General features: G+C 40.4%; 1 protein-coding gene across 4 annotated transcripts in view; it reads right to left on the reverse strand.

Annotated features, from left to right (window-relative positions):
• Window positions 1-21476, reverse strand: part of ROBO1 (roundabout guidance receptor 1) — a 697351-nt gene that overhangs the window by 87493 nt on the left and 588382 nt on the right. For all 4 annotated transcript variants that reach the window (XM_083820574.1, XM_083820573.1, XM_083820576.1 and 1 more), the window contains one exon: window positions 4447-4567. In XM_083820574.1, coding sequence (XP_083676700.1) covers window positions 4447-4567 — 121 coding nt within the window. The remainder of the gene's footprint in view (window positions 1-4446; window positions 4568-21476) is intronic.

Genomic DNA, 21476 nt, shown 5'->3' on the forward strand with positions numbered 1-21476 from the left:
GGCTCATGCTAAGACTGCTATCGACCAGCATCCCCAGATCCCTTACAGCTGAGCTGCTCTCAAGTCACTTGTCTCCCCCTCTGTACCTGTGTCCAGCGTTACTCGGTCCCAGGTACAGAATCCAGCATTTTCCTTTGTTGAACTTCATGCTGTTGCTAATTGCCCAGTTCTCCAATCTATCTAGATCCCTCTGCAATACCCCTTATCCCTTCAGGAAGTCAACAGCACCTCCTAGTTTATCATCAGCAAGCTTGCTGAGGATGCGCTCCGCTCCTGCATCCAGATCATTGATAAAAATGTTGAACAAATTTGAGTCCTGGGCCAGGGCTAGAATTGAGCCCTGAGCCATACCATTCTCTAGGTCAGTTTCCTATCAGAAGAGTAATAGTCCAAGAGCTTTTGTCTGCCCATCCTTAATTCTCTTATTCAAGTGCATAAATGGATAAAGGAAATCACACTGATACTAGTTAAGTATCTATCTTTGTCACGCAATTATTTGGTAAATGCAAGGAAAGCCTAGTAAGGAACACTTTGAAATCTTCTAATATTACAGTCTCTGGCTTATAATCCTCCCTCTGATCTGAAGCAGACCTAAAAGCAAAAGTTCAACTTCCAAATAACCAAAAACCATAAACACAAGATTTATGCTGAAAGATATTAATATATGAAGTCAGCATGTTTCTCATGCCTTTTGACTCATATCTAAGACCCAACTTGAAAAAATGAAGTGTATTAAAGTTTTCTAGACATAGATCGATAAGACAGACAAAGCTTTACTGTCCAGTTTGAAAATAAAAGCTTACTAGTTTCCCCAAACTGAAAATCAGAAATTCATTTGAAGGGAAAACCAGATGGAGTAAAAGGCAAAGAAAGACCTCTTTCTCTAATGAGTCCATCTTACAGGTTTCTAGCAAGAGTACTATTTCCAGCATGAATTATATATAACAGTCTATATTGTGATTCTCTGGTTAGAAGAATAATTAAACAGTACAGTTGACAAGGAGCCCAGTGTCAGGACTTCACTCATGTAACTATAGCCTTCTTTCAATTCTAGATTTTGCTCTGAAGTTCTAAAAGTCTATTTGACAATAAATTTCCATATGAAGTGCTTCAAAGGTTTTCAAATGAAAAAAAAAAAAAAAGGGAACCAGGATGGTGGATCACAGAGATCCTTCCTTAGCTTACAGAAAGTTACCAGACCATCTTGCTGGATATTCAATCTCAACAACTTCAAAATGGCAGATAATTTCACTTCATTAAGGAAAACATTGCTTCATAAAAAACTCTGAGCAGAACCTTAAGTCGCCAGCATCATATTTTTAAAAAGTAGTGAAGAGACATGAAAGCGCCAAAGACTGACAAAACACATCTTAAACCTGAATAAGAAGTTCTGCAGTCAGTAGAACTGCTAGTTTGGATTTTCACAGGGTTGATTTTAGGGACCTATTTGACAGGGTCCATTGGGAAGCAGTTCTAAAAGGCAAAGGAGTCCAGGAAGGCTGGACATTTTTCTAGAACAGAATAAATCTTGAAGGCACAGGAGCAGGCCATCCCTATGTGCTGAAAGATGAGCTGGTGGAGAAGAAGACTAGCATGTCTGCACAGAGAGCTTCTTCAGGAACTCAGAAAAAAAAAAACAAAAAAACAAAACAAACAAACAAAAAAACAAAAACAAAACGAGAGAGAGACAGACAACTCAGAAGGACTACAAAGATGTTGTGAGGTCATGCAGGGAAGAAATTAGAGGGGCTGAAGTCCAAATAGAGCTTAACTTGGCCACTACAGTAAAAGACAATAATATACATACATTTTTTTAAAGTACATAAATAAGAAAAGTAGGACTAAGGAGAATCTCCACCCTTTATTAGATGTGGGGGGAAACAATGACAAGAGATGAGGAAAAGGCTGAGGTATTTCATGCCTTCTTTGCCTCAGTCTTTACTAGTAAGACTAATTCTTCTCAGGGTACTTAAGTCTGCTCAGAAGAATGAAGTCCTTATAATCCAAGGTAAAATGGTTAGCAGCTTATTACGCTGCTTGAACACCCACAAATCTATGGGGCTAATAGGATCCACCCAAGAGTGCTAAAGGAGCTGGCTGAAGTGCTTGCCAAGCCACTTTCAATAATTTACCAGCAGTCCTGACTAATTGGGAAGGTCCCAGTTGACTGCAGGTTGGCAGATGTGATGCCCATCTACAAGAAGGGCAGGAAGGAGGATCTGGAGAATTACAAACCTGTCATTCTGACCTCGGTGCTAGGGAAAGTTATGGAGCAGATCATCTTGGGTGCCACCACACAGCATATACAGGACAACCAGGTAATCAGACCCAGTCAGCATAGATTTATGAAAGGCAGGTGCTCCTTGACTAACCTGATCTCCTTCATGACAAGAAGACCTGCTTAGTGGACAAGGAAAAGGCTGTAGCTGTTGTTTACTGTGACTTTAATAAGGCATTTGATGCTGTTTCCCACAGCCTTCTCCTGGAGACAATGGCTGCTCAGGGCACAGACAGCTGTATTGCTCACTGGGTAAAAACTGACTGGATGGCCAGGCCCAAAGGGTTGTTGTGAATAGAGTTAAATCTGCTTGGTGGCCAGTCACAAGTGGTGCTCCCCAGGGCTCAGTATTGTGGCCAGCTTTATTTATGACCTTTATCAATAATATGGATGAGGAGCTTTAGTGCACCCTCAGTAAGTTTGCAGACGACACCAAATTGGGTGGGAATGTTGATGTGCTTGAGGGTAGGAAGGCTCTCCAGAGCTCTGCAGATCTGGATAGGCTAGATTGATGGGATGTTTCTAATTGCATGACAATCAACAAGGATAAATGTAGGTGCTGTGCTTGGGTCATAACAACCTTACACAGCAGTATAGTTTTTGGGTAGAGGGGCTGGAAAGTTGCCTGGCAGAAGAGGACCTGGGGGTGCTGGTCAATAGCCAAATCAACATGTGCCAGCAGTGTACCTGGGTGTCCAAGAAGGCCAACAGCATCCTGGGCTGCAGCAGAAGCAGTGTGGCCAGCAGGACTACGGAAGTCATTGTCCCCTTGCACACGGCACTGGTGAGCTTGCACCTCAAATGTCCTGTCAGTTTTGGGCCCCTCACTACTAGAAAGATATCGAGTGGCTTGAATGTGTGCAGAGAAGAGCAACAAAGCTGGGGAAGCAACTAGAAAACAAGACTTACAGGGAGTGGCTAAGGAAACTGGGGTTGTTTAGTCTGGAGAAGAGGAGGCTGAGGGGAGATCTCATCACTCTCTCTATAACTATCTGAGAGGAAGTTGCAGCAAGGAGGGTGTCAGTCTCTTTTCTCAGAAGCAAGTGATAGGACATGAGGAAATAGCCTCAAATTGCACTACGGGAAGTTTAGACTGGATATCAAGAAGAATGTTTTTTATGGAAAGGGTGGTTAGGCACTGGAACAAGCTGACCAGGGATGAAGTTGCCATCCCTAGAGATATTTAAGAGACGTATGGATGTGGCATTTAGGAACATGGAACTTGTAATGTTAAGTAGATGGTTAAACTTGATCTTAAAGGCCTTTTCCAATCTAATGATTTTGGTTATTAAAAAAAAAAAAAAAAAGGCAAGAACCAGGATTACTGCAGCAGCACTGTGATGGAAACAACACAGTTCTGAACTCATGGCTTGGATATTCTCATGCAGTCATGATAAAACAGCTTAATTTCTCCTTCAGAAGCAATAGATATCTCAAGCTTTCCCTACTTCCAAGTAACATATAACACATTTTGAATGAAAACTACCAAAGCTGCATCTACAGGGATAAGGCAACTAACTCTCACATGCTGAAGATAGTCCGAGATTACACTGGAGTTACAGTTTCTTTTCTGCCATAGCAACAAAAAAATCCAATTTTCACCTAAGATCAGTTATCTTAAATGAAAATATTTTTTAATGCTTGAAGGAACTACCATATGATCGTTTGAACAAGTAGACCTGTTGCATCTTTACAACACTCAGCATGCATAATAAACAAAACAATAATTATTTGTAATAGAAGTATAGAATAATTGTGATTTGCTTCTAAAAGAAAGAAAAATATAGCCTCTTCTTAGCGATGTCACTTTTTGTTTTGGTATTGTTTCATCGTACTGACCCAGTCAGTGGACATTGGAACTATTTTCAGTTTGAAAACGAAGTATGAAAGTGTCTTCTATAGTAACAACAAAGCTAGATTGCAAAGCCATTAACTCACGGTTTGACTTGGTGATCTTAAAGGTCTTTTGCAATCTAATTTATTCTCTAATTCTAATTGCCACCCATTTGCTAGAATGCTAATGTGACAAAAAACATTTTCAAAATAAACACCGAAAAGCAAATACCTGACAATGACCTTTAATTAAAGGCTTCCTAGGAATAACAAAGTTGGACATTTTCATATTCATGGACATTTTCATTAACACAGTCTTAAAGGAGAGTTCTTACCTAGAACAGTGAGCTCTGCAACTTCGCTTTCACGTTCTCCAACCATATTTGTTCCAACACAAACATACTTGCCAGCATCATTCTTTCTTGTGTATGTGATCATAAGCTTTCCTCCTCTGATCTAGGACAAATCAAGGATAACAAAAAATACTTTAACAGAAACTAATGACTTAATAATATTTATTAACTTGAAAAGTGTTTTGTTGCTGATTAAAAAAAAAGCTAGCAGTGATTTTCCAAATCATACAAAACATTGAAAAAGTAAAACTAACTACTAGCTTAGTTTCCTCTTCTTACAAAAAAAAAGGCTTGCCTCTTAGTTTTACAACTGTAGTTTGAAATCTCTCAAATTTGGACCTCTATTGCTCTTTTATTCATTCTGTGTAATGCAATACTAGTTATTTAATGGTCTGTTTAATACTCATTGGCAGAAAATGCTACAGTTCCTTTCTATGCACTATTATAGTTTGACATAGGTGAAGAGCAAAAATTAGCATTAGACATAAATCCCATTTTCACATCAAGTGTCAAGTGTAACAATTACTTATTCTTGCCAGAAAACCTCATGAAGTTCAATAAGGCCAAGGTCTTGCACCTGGGCTGGAGCAATTCCAAACACAAACACAGGCTGGACAATAAGTGGATTGACAGCAGACCTGCCAAGAAAGACTTGGGGTGTTGGTTAAAGAGAAACTCAACATGAGCCAGCAATGGATGCTTGCAGCCCAATATGCCAACTGTATCCTGGTCTGCATCAAAAGAATTGTGGCCAGCAGGTCGAGGGCGGTGATTTTCTGCCTCCACTCTACTCTCATGAAACCCACCCCCCAACATAACACATTGACCCGTTACAGGAGGTCTAGAGGATGGCCACGAAGATGATCAGAAAGCTGGAGCTATGAAGACAGGCTGAGGGAGTTGGGGTTGTTAAGCCTAGAGAAGAGAAGGCTCCGACAGACCTTATAGCTGCTTTTCAGTACTTAAACGGGGCCTACAGGAAAGCTGGGGCCCAATATACTCTTTACCAAGAAATATAGCAATAGGACAAGAAGTAATATTTTTGAACTAAAAGAGGGTAGATTTAGATTAGACATTAAGAAGAAATTCTTTACTACGATAGTGGTGAGGCAGTGGAACAGGCTGCCCAGGGAAGCTGTTGATGCCCCATCCCTGAAGTATTCAAAGCCAGGTTGGATGAGGCCCTGGGCAACCTGTTCTAGTGGGAGGTGTCCCTTCCCATGGCAGGGGGGTTGGAACAAGGTTATCTTTAAGGTCTCTTCCAGCCCAAACCATACTATGATTCTATATTATCCTACTGTTGGTAGGATGCTTGTTACTATACATGATTATTATTATTATTATTTTATTTTTATTTCTAAAGGAAACAAAGAGAGATCTTAATCTTTATAAAGTTATTTACCTTTGATTAAGTAATTTTTAAGGCTGATAAGCAGTTGGGCAGAAGCAATTTAAACCCTTATTGGGAAATGAATAATCTGCTCTTAATTTTGTATTCAGTTGTTGGAAGGTAACAGAATTTCAGTAGCACCCAAATCAAGAAAACATATATCCCCTTTGTGATTCAAAATTTATATATTTTAAAATATACATTAGAAGTACACAGAAATATCTGATATCCCTTTAAAAATACTACTCCTATTTGATTTGCAAAACAGCTAAAGAAGTTTAATTGTTCACCAAAATGCAACAAAATTTGTGTAGGCAACTGAATACATACCTTGTTTACTTTAATATATTAATACATTATTTAATTACATTTTTTGTTGAACACACACTTATGACTCACATCACATATGAAAAACACTGAAGTTCAAGGCACGGATGGAAGAAAACAACAAATAAAAACCAAAGATGAAACTACATAAAAGGGTCTAATGTGGTCAGTGACAAGAAGGAGAGTGTTCTCAATCTGAGGTATTTTGCTCAAGTTGCCTGCAGCTAGAAATCTATCCCTGAAAATTTGACATCTTGAGTAGTATTGGTCTCTTATTATCATTGTAAGATGTACACACAAAATGATGACAGTCAGTTATTGAGATAAATGAACATGCACATGTAACGTAGACAGTGTAGCATACAAATTTCATTCTTTTGCCTTTGGCACTCATTGTTTGAGAACAGAAAAGATACGTCCTTTATCATCCAGCAATCTAGTAATGCTGAAATTTCAATGGGGATTTCAAGCTTGAAGAATGAAAAAAATAAGGTGACCTGCAACTATACATTTTTTCAAGAGTCTGAGTGCACTTTTAGATTGTTGACCACCTGAAACAGTAAGCAGAAGAAGAGACTGTAACATATAGCTAAAAATCTCTCTATATTTATTCCTATTATACATTTCCCTAAATCACAGAATGCTGTTAGTTTCCAACTAATCTATAGCAAGGGTTTTAAAAAGTGATTCAGAAAGATTTCCATATTCATTTTGAAGTACTTATATATTCAGATATCTATGCAGAAATACATTATTTTCATGTACATCAGTATTGAATGCACTGGATTTAAAGAAATGTATTTACACACCACAAGAATCTACTGAAGCTCCTAATGATTTCAAACCTATGTAAACTGAAAGCTGTGATTTTCATACATGTCTCAGGAACTGAAGTCCCACTGACATTCAGTAGTACTTGTGCTCCTCTGTGACTTTGGCATTTATGAAAATCCCTTCCAAAGTCTTTACAATATGGCACAACTGCATGTTTTGTGAAAACTGTAACCTCTAGCAAGAGCTATTCTAGGAATTCCTTCTAGGAATCACGAACGGCCTCTCTTCAAACCACAGACAGAGAAAAGCATTAAAGCAGAAAGATTTGAACAGTTAACAATCACTGAAAGCTGCTAATCTTCCAAGTTGAGATTTACGTAAGAAAGGAGATGCAGAGGAAACATTCCCTCGTGTCTTGCATAAACCTATGAACTCACTCTCTCTAGTATCATGGACTTTGAGGCAGACTTTCAAACACATGGCATGCCTATGGAAAGTAGCTATGGTTCCAAGATGGAAATTCTGAATGCGTTTAGATTTTTTTTGTCTATTTTTTTTCCTTTGTTGATTTTTTTCTTAAAGTAGAATAAATGTTCAGAACTTTAGCCACAGTGAAGGCTATGTGGGTATATAAAACATAAAAATAGGATAACTTACACAATTATGATAAAATATTGGGCATGTGGAATTAATTATGTCTGCAACTAAGTATTCACAGATGGCTAGAATAATATACTTCCTCTGCTGGTTCAGTACCCAAGTTTTACATTGAGTTTTAACAATTAGGTACCCACCATCTGAATAAGATTGATCAAGACCTTCTATTTATTAACAAGACATTGCAAACCAAATCCGTAGCTATGATAAACCTGTGTTTTGTACATGCAATGTTTGCCACTGTTTCTCTAAATAGGAAAGAGCACCTTCAGTACTGCATTTAGCTCTGGGGCCTCCAACATAAAGAGGACATGGACTTGGCAGAGCGTGTCCAGAGGAGGGCCACGCGGATGATCAGACTCCTGGAGCACCTCTTGTATGAAGACAAGCTTAGAGAATTGGATAAGCAGTTGGGCAGAAGCATTCTAGGGGAAACACGCAGCCATCCAGGTCTTGGGCTGCAGGGTGTGCCCGAATCTTCTGTCGGTATCCGACAGCAGCAGTGAGGGGTATGCCTGTGGGAGGTGTGCCCAGATTGAAGAGCTGCTCAAACAGGTAGCGGAGCTTTGGGAGGAGGTGAGCAGGCTCAGGAGCATCAGGGAGTCAGAGAGGGAAATTGACTGGTGGAGGTGTACTCTACCCTCTCTGAGACAGACTCACAAGCCTGCCATAGCACAAATGTCTCCTGCTACGCAGAAGACAAAAGCTCCCTCATCCCACCAGGCAGTAGGAGGAGACCTAGGCCAAGGGGGTGGAATGGAGGCAGGTTCCTGTTCGGGGTAGTAGGCAAGCCCTGTCCCTGACCACCTCACCTTCACATCTACCCTTATATAACAGGTATGAGGGTCTAGAACATGACAATCAGAACAATGAAGTAGACGAAAGCCCGCCCCAGTTGGAGAGGATGCCTAAGGCAAGGCAACCTATTCCCCGCATTGCTACATCAACTGTCAAAAAAGAAAGAAGGGTTATTGTCATGGGGGACTCCCTTTTGAAAGGGACAGAGGGCCCAATATGCCGACCAGACCCAACCCACAGGGAAGTCTGTTGCCTCCCTGGGGCTCGGGTGAGAGACTTCGCTAGGAAAGTCAAGCGCCTGGTACGGACCACCAACTACTACCCGCTACTGGTCTTTCAGGCTGGTAATGACGAGGTAGCAACGAGAAGTCCGAGAGTGATCAAAAGGGACTTTAGGGCGACTACTTAAAGGATCAGGGGCACAGGTTGTGTCTGACTCTGTCCTTCCAATAGGGGGGATCGATGCTAACAAGCAGACTCATCACATTAACACTTGGCTTCGGGACTGGTGCAACCGCCAGAATTTCAGGTTTTTCAATCACGGGAAGTTCTACACGACACCGGGCCTGCTGGCACCAGATGGGATGCACCTCTCTCAGAGAGAGGTGAGGATTTTTGCTCAGGAGTTGGCAGGGCTGATAGATAGGGCTTTAAACTAGAGTCGAAGGGGGAAGGGGATAAAACCAGGCATGCTGGTGATGAGCTAAGGGATGGTGTGCTAGAATCAGAGGGACTGTGTCCTAGTGAGGTCCTTCGGTCAGCTCCACAAGGTGCTGCATGTAGGGAGGTGCATTTGAAGTGCTTCTACACAAACGCATGCAGTATGAGGAATAAAATGGATAAGCTAGAAGTCTTGGCCCAGTCCCGCAGCTACGACATCATCGGCATAAGCGAAACCTGGTGGGATGGGTCCTGTGGCTGGTGTGTTGCAATGGATGGTTACAGGCTCTTCAAGAGGGACAGGCAGGGTAGGCGAGGTGGCGGGGTGGCAACGTATGTGAAGCATGGGCTGGACTGTGTGGAACTTCAAGTTGGTGATGGCAAAGTTGAGAGCCTCTGGGTAAGGATTAAGGGACGAACAAATAAAGGGGATGTCGTTGTGGGAGTCTATTACAGACCACCTGGCCAGGATGACAACGCCAATGAATTATTCTTTGCAGAACTAAGAGATGCCTCCAGATCAACTCCCCTTGTCCTTATGGGGGATTTCAACTTGCCAGACGTCAACTGGGATCGCCACACGGCTGACACGAGCAAGTCCAGGAGGTTCATAAAGCACCTAGATGATTACTTCTTGGTGCAGGTGCTAAGAGAGCCAACTAGGAAAGGTGCCCTCCTAGATCTGTTGCTGGAGAACAGAGAGGGTCTTGTGGGAGACGTGGCAATTGGCGGCTGTCTCGGTCATAGTGACCATGAAGTGGTTGAGTTTAGAATTTATGGTGACAGAAGGAAAACTGCCACCAAAACTTCAGCCCTGGATATGGGGAAAGCAGACTTTAGGCTGCTCAGGGAACTCTTCAACGAGGTCCCCTGGGAAACTGCTTTTGAAGGCATTGGCGTCCACCAGTGCTGGTCAGTCTTTAAGTACTGCCTCCTAAAAGCACAAGATCAGGCGATTCCAAAATATCGGAAGTCAGGCAAGCGGGACAGAAGGCCAGCCTGGCTGACCAGGGATCTTCTACTGGAGCTTAGGCGAAAAAAGAAAGTGTACAGCTGCTGGAAGGAGGGTCAGGCGATGAGGAAGGAATACAGGGATGCTGTTTGTGTTTGTAGGGAGAAAATTCGTGTGGCCAAAGCCCAACTAGAGTTGAAGCTGGCTATGTCTGTGGGAGACAATAAAAAAGTTTTTTTTTAGATATGTGAACAGAAAAAGGAGAACCAAAGAAAACAGAGGTCCGCTACTAGATGGGGAAGGTCTCCTCACAGATAATGACATAGGCAAAGCAGAGACGTTTAACGCCTTCTTTGGCTCTGTCTTCAACACTGATGATGGGCTTCGGCACCCAGGGTACCCTGAGCTGGAGGACCATGACGGTGGGAATGACAAACTCCCAACCGACCCTGAACGTGTGCGGGATTTGCTGCTCCACCTGGATCCATACAAGTCCATGGGTCTGGATGGGATTCATCCCAGGGTGCTTAAAGAGCTGGCTGACATCATCGTGGGACCTCTCTCAACTATTTTTCAATGATCCTGGGAATCTGGAAAGGTCCCAGTAGACTGGAAGCTGGCAAATGTGCCAATTTTCAAGAAGGGTAAGAAAGAAGACCCTAGCAATTACAGGCCTGTCAGTCTCACGTCAGTGCCTGGTAAAATTATGGAGAGGATGATCCTTGAAGTTATTGAAGCGCACCTGGGGGACAGTGCAGTCACTGGTCCCAGCCAACATGGGTTCATGAGGGGTAGGTCCTGCCTAACAAATTTGATTTCTTTTTATGATAAGATCACCCATCTAGTCGATCAAGGGAAAACAGTTGATGTGATCTTTTTGGACTTCAGCAAAGCTTTTGACACGGTTTCCCATAGGATCCTACTGGACAAAATGTCCAGCATACAACTAAACAAAAACATCATGCGATGGGTGAGCAATTGGCTGATGGGCAGGGCTCAAAGGGTTGTGGTAAATGGGGCCACATCTGGCTGGCGGAGGGTCACTAGTGGGGTCCCTCAAGGCTCCATTTTAGGGCCAGTCTTCTTCAATGTTTTTATAAATGATTTGGATGTAGGACTAGGAGGTGTTTTGAGCAAATTTGCCGATGACACCAAACTTGGAGGAGTTGTGGACTTGGATGAGGGAGGAAAGGCCTTGCAGAGAGACCTGGACAGATTGGAGAGCTGGGCGATCACCATCCACAAGTTTAACAAAAGCAAGTGCCGGGTCCTGCACCTGGGACGGGGCAACCCTGGCTATATGTACAGACTGGGCAACGAGATGCTGGAGAGCAGCCCCGCAGAGAGGGATCTGGGGGCTGTGGTTGACAGCAAGTTGAATATGAGCCAGCAGTGTGCCCTGGCAGCCAGGAGGGCCAACCGTATCCTGGGATACATCAAGCACAGCATTGCTAGTCGGTCGAGGGAAGTGATTGTCCCGCTCTACTCTGTGCTGGTGCGGCCTCACCTCGAGTACTGTGTGCAGTTCTGGGCACCACAGTACAAAAAGGACATTGAACTGTTGGAGAGTGTCCAGAGGAGGGCAACGAAGACGGTGAAGGGCCTAGAGGGGAAGACATATGAGGAGCGGCTGAGGTCACTTGGCCTGTTCAGCCTGGAGAAGAGGAGGCTGAGGGGGGACCTCATCGCAGTCTACAACTTCCTCACAAGGGGGAGTGGAGAGGTAGGTGACCTATTCTCCATTATCACACCAGTGACAGGACCCACAGGAACGGCATCAAGCTGAGGCTGGGGAAGTTTAGGCTAGACATCAGGAAGAGGTTCTTCACCGAGAGGGTGGTCGCACACTGGAACAGGCTCCCCAGTGAAGCAGTCACTGCACCAAGCCTGTCTGAACTTAAGAAGACATTGGACTGTGCACTTAGTCACGTGGTCTAAACTTTTGGGCAGACCTGTGCAGTGCCAGGAGCTGGACTTGATCCTTATGGGTCCCTTCCAACTCGGGATATTCTATGATTCTTTGATTCTACAAAATCCTGCAAATACCTATGGACTATGAACCAGTGGCTTTAACTAACGAAGTACAGAATGGGATACATGCACGTGCATTTTGGTATGACCACATAAAGAATCACTGCTACATTTCTTTGTCTTACTAAGCTGTAAGTTCATATCTGGTGTTTAGAGCAGTAAAGAGCCAAATCACATTTGAGGGTATTATCTGAAATCATGCCACATTAGAGCTGGTCCTAGTCAGTGGACACGTAACAGTTAACCAGGGGTTTTACTTTGAGTGCTTCAGCTCTTCTTCTCACATTTGTACCCCTGCCTCAGAATACACCAGCTTCAAAGTAGTCATGATATACTGGTTTGAAAAAAATGACAGGCAGTGTAACATTTCATCCCAAGCCCCAGAAGAGTTGTTATCATACTAAACACAAAGAGAAGGTTTTTTTTTTTTTTCATAGTGAACAAGATATACCAAACAATTTTATTACACTATTCTAGTAGGTATTGCACATCATGGGAAAAGAATTGCTTTGCTAACTGCCAAAGCTTTAAGTTCAGTTTTGAAAAAGATGGAAGCAAGTATCATGTTTCATTTATACAGAAATGATGTCATGGCACTTTCTGACTTTTAATGTCTCCTCAGGATTTTGTTCTGTTCTCTGCCTACCAACAAATTTATCAGGGTTATGCAAGTAGGGGATATGAAAATAGTACTGAATACTGATGGGGAAAAAAAATTGTGATCAGCAGTTTACAGATGATCTTTGGTTGTCTGTAACACAATATATGATAGTATCGTGATTTAAAAAGACATATTGAAAGCTATTTTCTATGACCTGTGTGCCTGACCATATTTTGCTCCTCATGAGTAAATTGTTCATTCCAGCAAGTCCACTTCATTTATTTCTTTAAACAATAGTTAGAGATGTTGATACAGAAAACCCTAGGCACCTACACAGTTAACTAGGTCCAGAATTGTAAATTATGACCACCCAGGAGCAAAAAAAATCACATACAAATAATTAATCAGCTTGGTCAGCCAATAAATCAAATCCACACAAAACTTACACAAGAGTTCTACAACATACCACCATATTCAGAATAGCTATACACATATATTCTTATCCTAAGACCATATTTTATATACCTGTGTTTGTGTATGCGTATGTAAATTTCTGTATGTATAGATGCATACCCATCTGCCTGTATTAAGAAATATTTTTTTTTCATGTGGGTGATTCATTTACTTTTCACAGCAATGTGCTATGTAATATGAGAAAGAAAGAAGCCATATGAGAAATGCTTGGCAAGTCCAAATATGAAGATGACTGGCATATTTTCTTTTACTTTCCTTTAGCTCCTGTTTTCATTCCATTTAATAAATGAAATGTGCTCTGTTGCAAAATAACTCTAAAGCAAACCTAAATCCTTAAGAAAATGAAATTTAGACTACAGAGTGAAACACTGACCTGTTTGTATAACCAGGGTTTCTGCATATGTAATGTCACAAATTTCATATATTTCAGTCTTCTGTAGTAAAGCTGAACATCACATTTTATTTAGAATGAAATGTGATGGGCATGTGATATTAACCTGTCAGACATGGTCTATACTTTAACAGTGTACCATCTAATTATAAATGACAATACGATGACTGAAGAACAAGGTGAGTATAAGCAGTTGTAATTAACAGTGTCACCAATGATATATAAAAGTAAAATGGAGCTTTTATTTCTTATTTACAAAACATAGAGTTTACACTGTCTTGTCTATGTGGTCTAGCATTCCCAAATAGATTAGTATATCCATTTTATTACTTGTCATTGCATCATAGACTGTGAGGCATGGAATAGAAGCAATAGAAGATAGTTTTGAAATTTTAAATGAGCAGTTGAATAAAAAAAGGATAAATGAATACCTACCTTATATTTTTGTTTAAAAATGTGTATCTTGTTACAAGCCTTGTGAATCCCATATATCCTTCCCTACCTATTATAATATGCTTCAGTATCATTGCAGGACACTTGACATTAAAACATGTTTGACAATGCTCTTAGTCAACTTCAAAGTTCAAACAAGTCTTTCCTACTTCTGTTCCATTCTCTCAGACCCCAGGAAGATATGTGCTGCCTTCTCCACATCAAACACATACAAAATACTACTTGAAAGAAGTTTAAAAAATACTTTCATCTGTCCCTTCTGTGCCATAAATCTGCCATGGCAAAATGCAAGTCAATTGTTTCGCACTACCATAAAGACCAACAAAGTAGTCTCGCAGTGGTGACAGGTCTGAAAGCAGCATTTATAATGAATGGTGCAAAATACATGCGAAGAAAGATTTACTTAAAAACAAAGAATGTTTAAGGTAGATAAAATGACAACAGATTAAAGCTGCTCCTTCTGGCACCCCTAAAAATTTGGCTAGCATATCTGGAGAGTCAGAATCGGTTTCAGTTCTGCTCATGAGACAGCCTTCGTTTCTTTTATGGTCTCGTTACTAATGACTGTATCCATAAGATCAGTATCTACAAAGAGTTAAGGTTTATCTGTGTCCCGAATTGTTTGGTGACTTCAGAGGGAACTGAAGGTTGTTCAGTACTTGGTATTATCACAAGACACCAAATATCAGAATTACCATAATGTGTTTGATACTTCCCACAATTAACAACACAGTGAAAGCAGCCAAGGTATATGCAGAATATCATAAGTCAACTTCAGGAGAGAAAAATCCTTATCTCAGCATATACAATTTTCAGACCTTTAAAACTGCAGCCATCTCAATCTCACTTTCTACAAAGATTTATTCAAAGATTTTATTCAAAATAGGCCATATTGGCTCACATTAATCAGACCTAATTTCTGAACAGACAGCTATGTTTATATGAAAATATTTGAACCAATAAAACACTTTCCTGAAACGTTTTCACAGTTACAGTACAAAACATTTATTATGCTATACTTCCTCTGTTATTATAAACCAATATTAAAATCCTCCCACAACAAAGGCATGTTACAGCTACCCTCATGGCCTTAAATCCACTCATCTGAGATCTGGGGGGAAAAAAAATTAAAAAAAAATATCAAATCCTTGCCTCAGAAACTGTTTTTCACAATACTCTTTACCGAGTACAGACAATATACTAAAATAATGAACAACACATAAGGAAATCCTACAGGCCAGTAAAAACGCTATGGAATGAACCAATCTTTCTGCAACACAGGAAGCCCGACTGAGCCCAAATATTATTGACCCAGATAGGAACCATGTGTCTGTATGGACAACTAAGACATTTCTGCAAAACCATATTTATCCTGGTATGTGAATCTCCCTAGATGAACTGGTTCATGTATATGGTAGCTTTCATGGCAGTCAGTGTTAGGAATCAGAAACAAAAGTAAACTTGAATTGATTTCACTGTCTGGTGTGTCTTCATTTCTCTCCCCTTCAGCCAAACAATTTGAAATGTCTGTTACACAAGAATTTTTTAAGCATTGCCACCAGTGTGTTATTTGCACACCTCCGAGGATAAAATCTCAGGCTAACTGGGTCTAACTTGCCACACAAAATCTCTCAGTGTTTAATTATGTTACCTAAGTCATCACAAATGTAATATGGGAAAATAATCCAAACAAACCACAAATTTGAAGACATACAAAGAATTTCTATCTGGTAACCACAAAAGAAACAATATAGCCCAAATCTGCAGAGGTATTTTGCAGCCCATTTTCCACTAAGCATGTCTACATTGCAAAAGACAGATGCAAGGCCACTCTTTAGGGATGTATCAAAAAGTTCACAAGAATGAAAGCAAGTGCAGATTCAGATAATCTCTCCAGAGAGTACGAGGGACCATTTAGGTGACCAGATCCAGTGACTTAGCCTGCTGCAGAATACACCTCAGCTGTGCAGGCATTACTGGGGAGGAGGAGTGCAATACAAATTCAGAAGAATATGGACTGCTGCTGATTTCAAGGGGGTTTAGTTTCCTAATTGTCAGTTTCCTAATGGACCAGTGTCTTCTTACTTTTCTAAATTTGAAGTTACATGGGCAGGACAATTACATGGATCTAAGACAACTCAGTATCATGTGTATTTACTTGATAAGAAATTTCCTGCTGTCCCCTCAGAAAAGAGGACTTGAGCAGGATACAAGTCTCCAACAGCAGAATTCTCATTTTCAACTTCACGGCTTAGAAGTATTGCTAGGCATAACTTCACTGAGACTTCTAATCTGACAAAAGACATTTCTCAGAGCGCAGATCTCTCACTGCCACAGTGTCACAATAAATGATTTACCAAGGTCCTTATGTAGGGTCTTCTAAAGGGAACTGTTGTGACAGGACTCAAGATATCAAGAGCTTTGAAGTAGAATTTTATAGGCCTTCTACAATGAGCTCCTACAAGAAACTGAAAGGTTTTAAAAAGGAAAGGGAACATTTTACTAGACTTAGAAGTACAATTCTGAAAGAGCATCAACAAAACCACCTCAGTTTGAGGAGAGAGGACAGAAATAAAAAGAAATTATTCATTTATTTTTCCTATTGGCATGGGCCTGTGCAGCGGGTCATTATTTCCAGCTTTGGCTTCAGTCATTCAGTGACCTTCTGAGTTGCAGTAGATTTGGCACAGATTCCCTCTTTACATCCCCTCTGAGACTGCCCACCGCTGGCTCCTGACTGAAGGGGATATGAGTTACAGGTTCCTTGATCCTTCCTGTGACTGTTTCACTTCCTACACTCGATTGTCTGTGAAAGCTTTCTTCCCTGAAGCCAGCTCAGTAGCTTCCCAAGGGAAGAAGGAATTTCTTCCTTCCTTGTGGGGGGTAAAACCTGAGCCCTTTATGGTACAGAATACAAACGGAGAACCAAACTAATCAAAGAAAAAGCTGTCATGGATGCAAAAATGCAACGAGTCCTTTTATACACTTCCAAATTGATATTTTGACAGTTTCGAATTTTGAGACAGATTTGATGTCTCATTCAACACATTGCCTTTCAAAACTTTACAACCAAGTTTACTTCCAAACAAGTGTTGGCCTTACCAGTCTAGTACTACAGACACACAAATACTTCGTAAAATGTAACCTTGAAAAAATAGACAATGTTCTGCAATATAAATACTAAAAACTTGCTGATTCTCCAACTTTAGATCGGGGTGATGTATCATGTAAATTACATCATGCTTCAAGAAAGCACAAAAACCTGGGCTACGTTTCTATTGCGTGTATCTCTGACTGAGCCTAAGCTCAGCTCTAACTTTCATACTAAGACAACGTGGCACATACAGAGTTGTGAAAACATTAAACCTTTCACATCATTTCACATCATTTGTGAAACACTCTCAAAAAAAAAAAAAAAGGAACACACACACACTTTCATTTTTCAGAAAGACTTAAAAGTCATAGTCTGCCACATTTCGCTCTTCCATCAGTGATCACTGCAGTTCCTGTCAGCCTCAGCACATGCAAGTCATAAATCATAGATTTCCATGTATTTTCTGTGGTCTGCACACATGCTTTGTGCTACAGGACTGAGGTAAAAAAAAAAAAAAAAAAAAGTTGTTACAGGCAGCCAAAGCAAATCTGATGGTAGCTTTCATTTTTATTAAAAGAACACTATAAAGCCACTAGACATTAAGGATATGTATAAGGCCCCTGCTTGGAAGCTCCTAAAATTTAAACTTACAAAGAATAAGGAGAATTATGCACAGAGAGGTGAATATCCACTCCCCCAGCTCACACAGCAGCCTAGGGTCATTATTTTTATTTTCTCTTCGTGCTCAACATTTGATCCTCCAGACAGCCTCAAGAGGCAGTGAGTGACCTGTAGATCTCAGGCAGTTCACAGAGCATTCAGTCCTCTGTGGCCACAAGGGACTGCACAAAAAACGTTGATCTTTAGCAAAGCCAGGAGCTACTTGGAGTTTCTGTTACTCTTAAAACAACCCAGCGCAGGTTGCAATCAGGCCAAATGAAGTGTGCAGTGTTCTAATTCTCCATGTGGGATAGCACTCCCAAGTGCTCACACATCTCCATCCCTTAAGCCCGTTACCTCCAAGACTCTTCATTGATGGGCTACTGGTAGGCTAACCAGGGAAGAACACGGCTCCTTCCTCCTCAGCCCTTACCTTTGGAGCTGCAACCTGCTTAATGTTCAGCGTTGAGAATGGCAGTGGTCATAGTGTGAACAGCCAAGGAGTCTGGAGAGACCAAAGCATGGGAAATGGTGCCTCTGCCCTTGCCTTGCCTGCAGTTCTCTCTCGTCTGCTCGCAGCTGGTGGCTGCCCAACCTATTGAGGGGGCTCTGCAGCCCTGCTGGGATAACTGCTTCCTCTGCAGCAGTTTCTTGCTATTCCTCTCAGATGCCATGGTGTGCTTAAACTCCCAGCACAAGGTTTGCTGTTAAAATACTACTGTAAGCTACATCAATGGAAAAGGTGGGGAGGATATAAGTGGTTGGAAGGGGGGAGAAGCTGTTTGGGACACTGGAAATGTCAGCTGCTCAACTTTTTCCATTTGTATTTACAAAGCAAAGTAATCTAAGATCTAACTGGCCAAGTTCTGTACGGAAATTAGTGTTTCCTGTTTGTGGCAGATTGCTGTTGGTGGAATGGGCTTGTAAAATGACTCAGTACTTTCATTACCCCAGTTTCTCTTGTGGCTGCTTTGCCTGCCTTTTTTTATAATTAGTACTACCCTAAAATACGTAAGAAACTGTGATGCTTTCTGTGTGAGAGGTATAGAGATGCATAATAAAGAGGAAGTGATATTTAGACAAAATTAACTAAAATTTTCACCTGACCAGATTTCAGTCCTTTGGTATGAATTACCTATTTATTTATTTATTTATTTATTTATTTTTTAAATGACAGTGACAGGAAGTTAAAAACTACAACTGCATTCCCATAGTAAACTTTTCCCCCTAGAAACACAAACAGCCTTACTAAGCTTCCAAAACACATACAAAACCACAAGTGTCCAGTCTGAAATAAACACTTTACTTTTAAAGACAGTACTTTTACTTGGCCAATTATTTAGCATGACAAACGGAATAGAAGATCTACTCTTCCATGTAAAGGAGTCATCTACCTAACACGCTGACCAAATTTTTCAAAAGCAGATGACAAAAGCTAGGAGTGCTTGTCCACTGGGTAACATAAGGGGTACTCAACACATATGACCACTGGACAGACATACTGACATGTTCAGGAAGCTGAGTGAGCAATTCCAATTTCAAAAATCTGGTCCTGAATGCACGTCACCCAAAAGATGCTGCATGGCATGCACTACATCAAGTGCCATTCTGACTATATAGAAATGGGGCAAGTAAGTTAAAGCTGTCCTCAACTGGAGCACCACCAAGGTCTGACCTCCTGATATACTCTAAGACTCCACTTAGCACACCAAATACATGAAAATATTTTTAGGAAAAATATTTATGACTGGAAGTTCTCTGTGTTATTCCTGTTACTGCACTTTTTTTTCCTTTGCTGGCTGACTTCCCATGGTTATGCACTACAAGGAAAGGTAAGAAAAATGATGCAAAAACACACTAAAAACACACTAAACAATGAATGTGAACAGACATGGAAGGCAGTATTTAAAGGACTGCCTTGTTAGCATCTATGAAAAAAGAAGACCTTATCAATAAAATTCATTAGTCTTCTGGTCTCCTTTTCCAACACACAAAAACACGAACAGGATCAACCACTGCTGCATTACATAAAGAAATTTCAGTAGGTTACTTTACTCTGCTATCTGCACCAAGGTGTAACCTTACAGAAAATTTTGTTAACAGTGGTTAAAGTACACCCTTTTTTATATTAGAGAACACATTTGTTCCAACACAAATCCATTGTTTTTTCTTAGTTATGTCCAGAAAAGTTATTCATTTGTGGATTCATTTTAAATTTTAAAACGGTATGGGATTTTCAAAGTCTACATAGACAAAATATTCAGAAACCAAGTGAAAAAGTTGGAAAAAAAAAAACTACGCAAACAAAAATAAAAGTCAAATGCATTATCAGTTGTGTTATACTTTGCATTATACTATTTGCATAATACTTCAGATACTTCACACAAACTTTTTTTAAGACATCCTTTTTTGAAGAAAGAATAAAACCAAACTCTACTGAAAATAGAAGACAGCCACGAGGAAAAAAAAAAAGCCAAAGCTTTAGAGAAAGTTTGATATAGATCGAAAAAATAAAAGGGTTATGATTCTCTTTACCTATCAAACAGTCCCATGTGTTACTACAAGTTTGATAAAAATGTCAGAAAATCTTAAAAAGTTTCATCCTTTAGTAATATTCAAAAAACAACAAGAACAAAGAAACAAACAAACAAAAAACATCCATTTTCAGGTTCAGTTTTGCTTTGCTGGTGTCACTGGATTGCAATGAAATGCTACATGTTTGCCCCAGACCTAGAGGTTGGCAAGAAATGTTTGGTGGAATATAATCTGCATATTTCCACTATATTTCAGAAAAATGTTTGAATAGTCCTTAAATTTCAGAATACTGAATTCTAAACAATGAAATTCTGGAAAATCCTGTTAGATTCAAGCATTTGTTCATGACCTGTAAGAACTGAGGCATAAACTGTACTACAGATATTAACACTGACAGTTTCAAACATCCATGCAAGGAACAATCTGATGTGTGTGTTGTATATAGTATTTATGTATGTACTATGTACATAGTATCTGCTGTATTTAGAGCTGCCTTTAATAATGCATTAGATTTTTGTCTAGACTCATACTGCTCACACAGCAAGCTAATTTCATAGCATGACTGCCTTGAAACATACCATAAAGGTATGAGCTTATGATCCTAATTGTAACTCTTCAACAGATGCTTAGGAGTTCACCTTGAAACTGAGAACTGCACCTCTGCTGAGCCTGACATATTTGTAGCCCAAAGGAGAAACCCTGTCCCTGAGACATATGAGCAGGTGAAAACCAGAGCAGGAAGAGGGATTTAATGAGATGCACACTTCCTTGAGGATTGGAAGAGCAGGAGTTTATTAAATGGGAATGAGGAAGAAGGGATACAAATGGAATTCCATCAGAAAGAAATTTTAGATGTTAAATTAGTTAGACAGGCATGTAGCTATTAGACTGGTTTGAAATGTTATTTCCTTAGCTGTATGATCATGTGGATAAACAAACAATATCCTTCCTTTTCAGAAAGCTCTATTACGGCATTTTCAAACTACAGTTCAAAATCTTCCAAAGGGTAAAACTGTGGCATCACAAGGAACTGGAGTGAATGTAGCTGTTACGCTGATGATTACAAGTTTCCAGAGAAGTCTCAGAGAAGGAAAATGACACAATTCTAACTGAAAGGAATAATTGATTTAAGGTTTGTTACCTAAAATATCATGTTCAGAAAGAGATGACAGAAGAGGATACAGCACTACCTTTTAATATCTCAACCCTTTCAAC

This window comes from Anser anser (assembly GCF_964211835.1).
Source record: "Anser anser genome assembly, chromosome: 1".
NCBI classification, from domain to species: Eukaryota; Metazoa; Chordata; class Aves; order Anseriformes; family Anatidae; genus Anser; species Anser anser.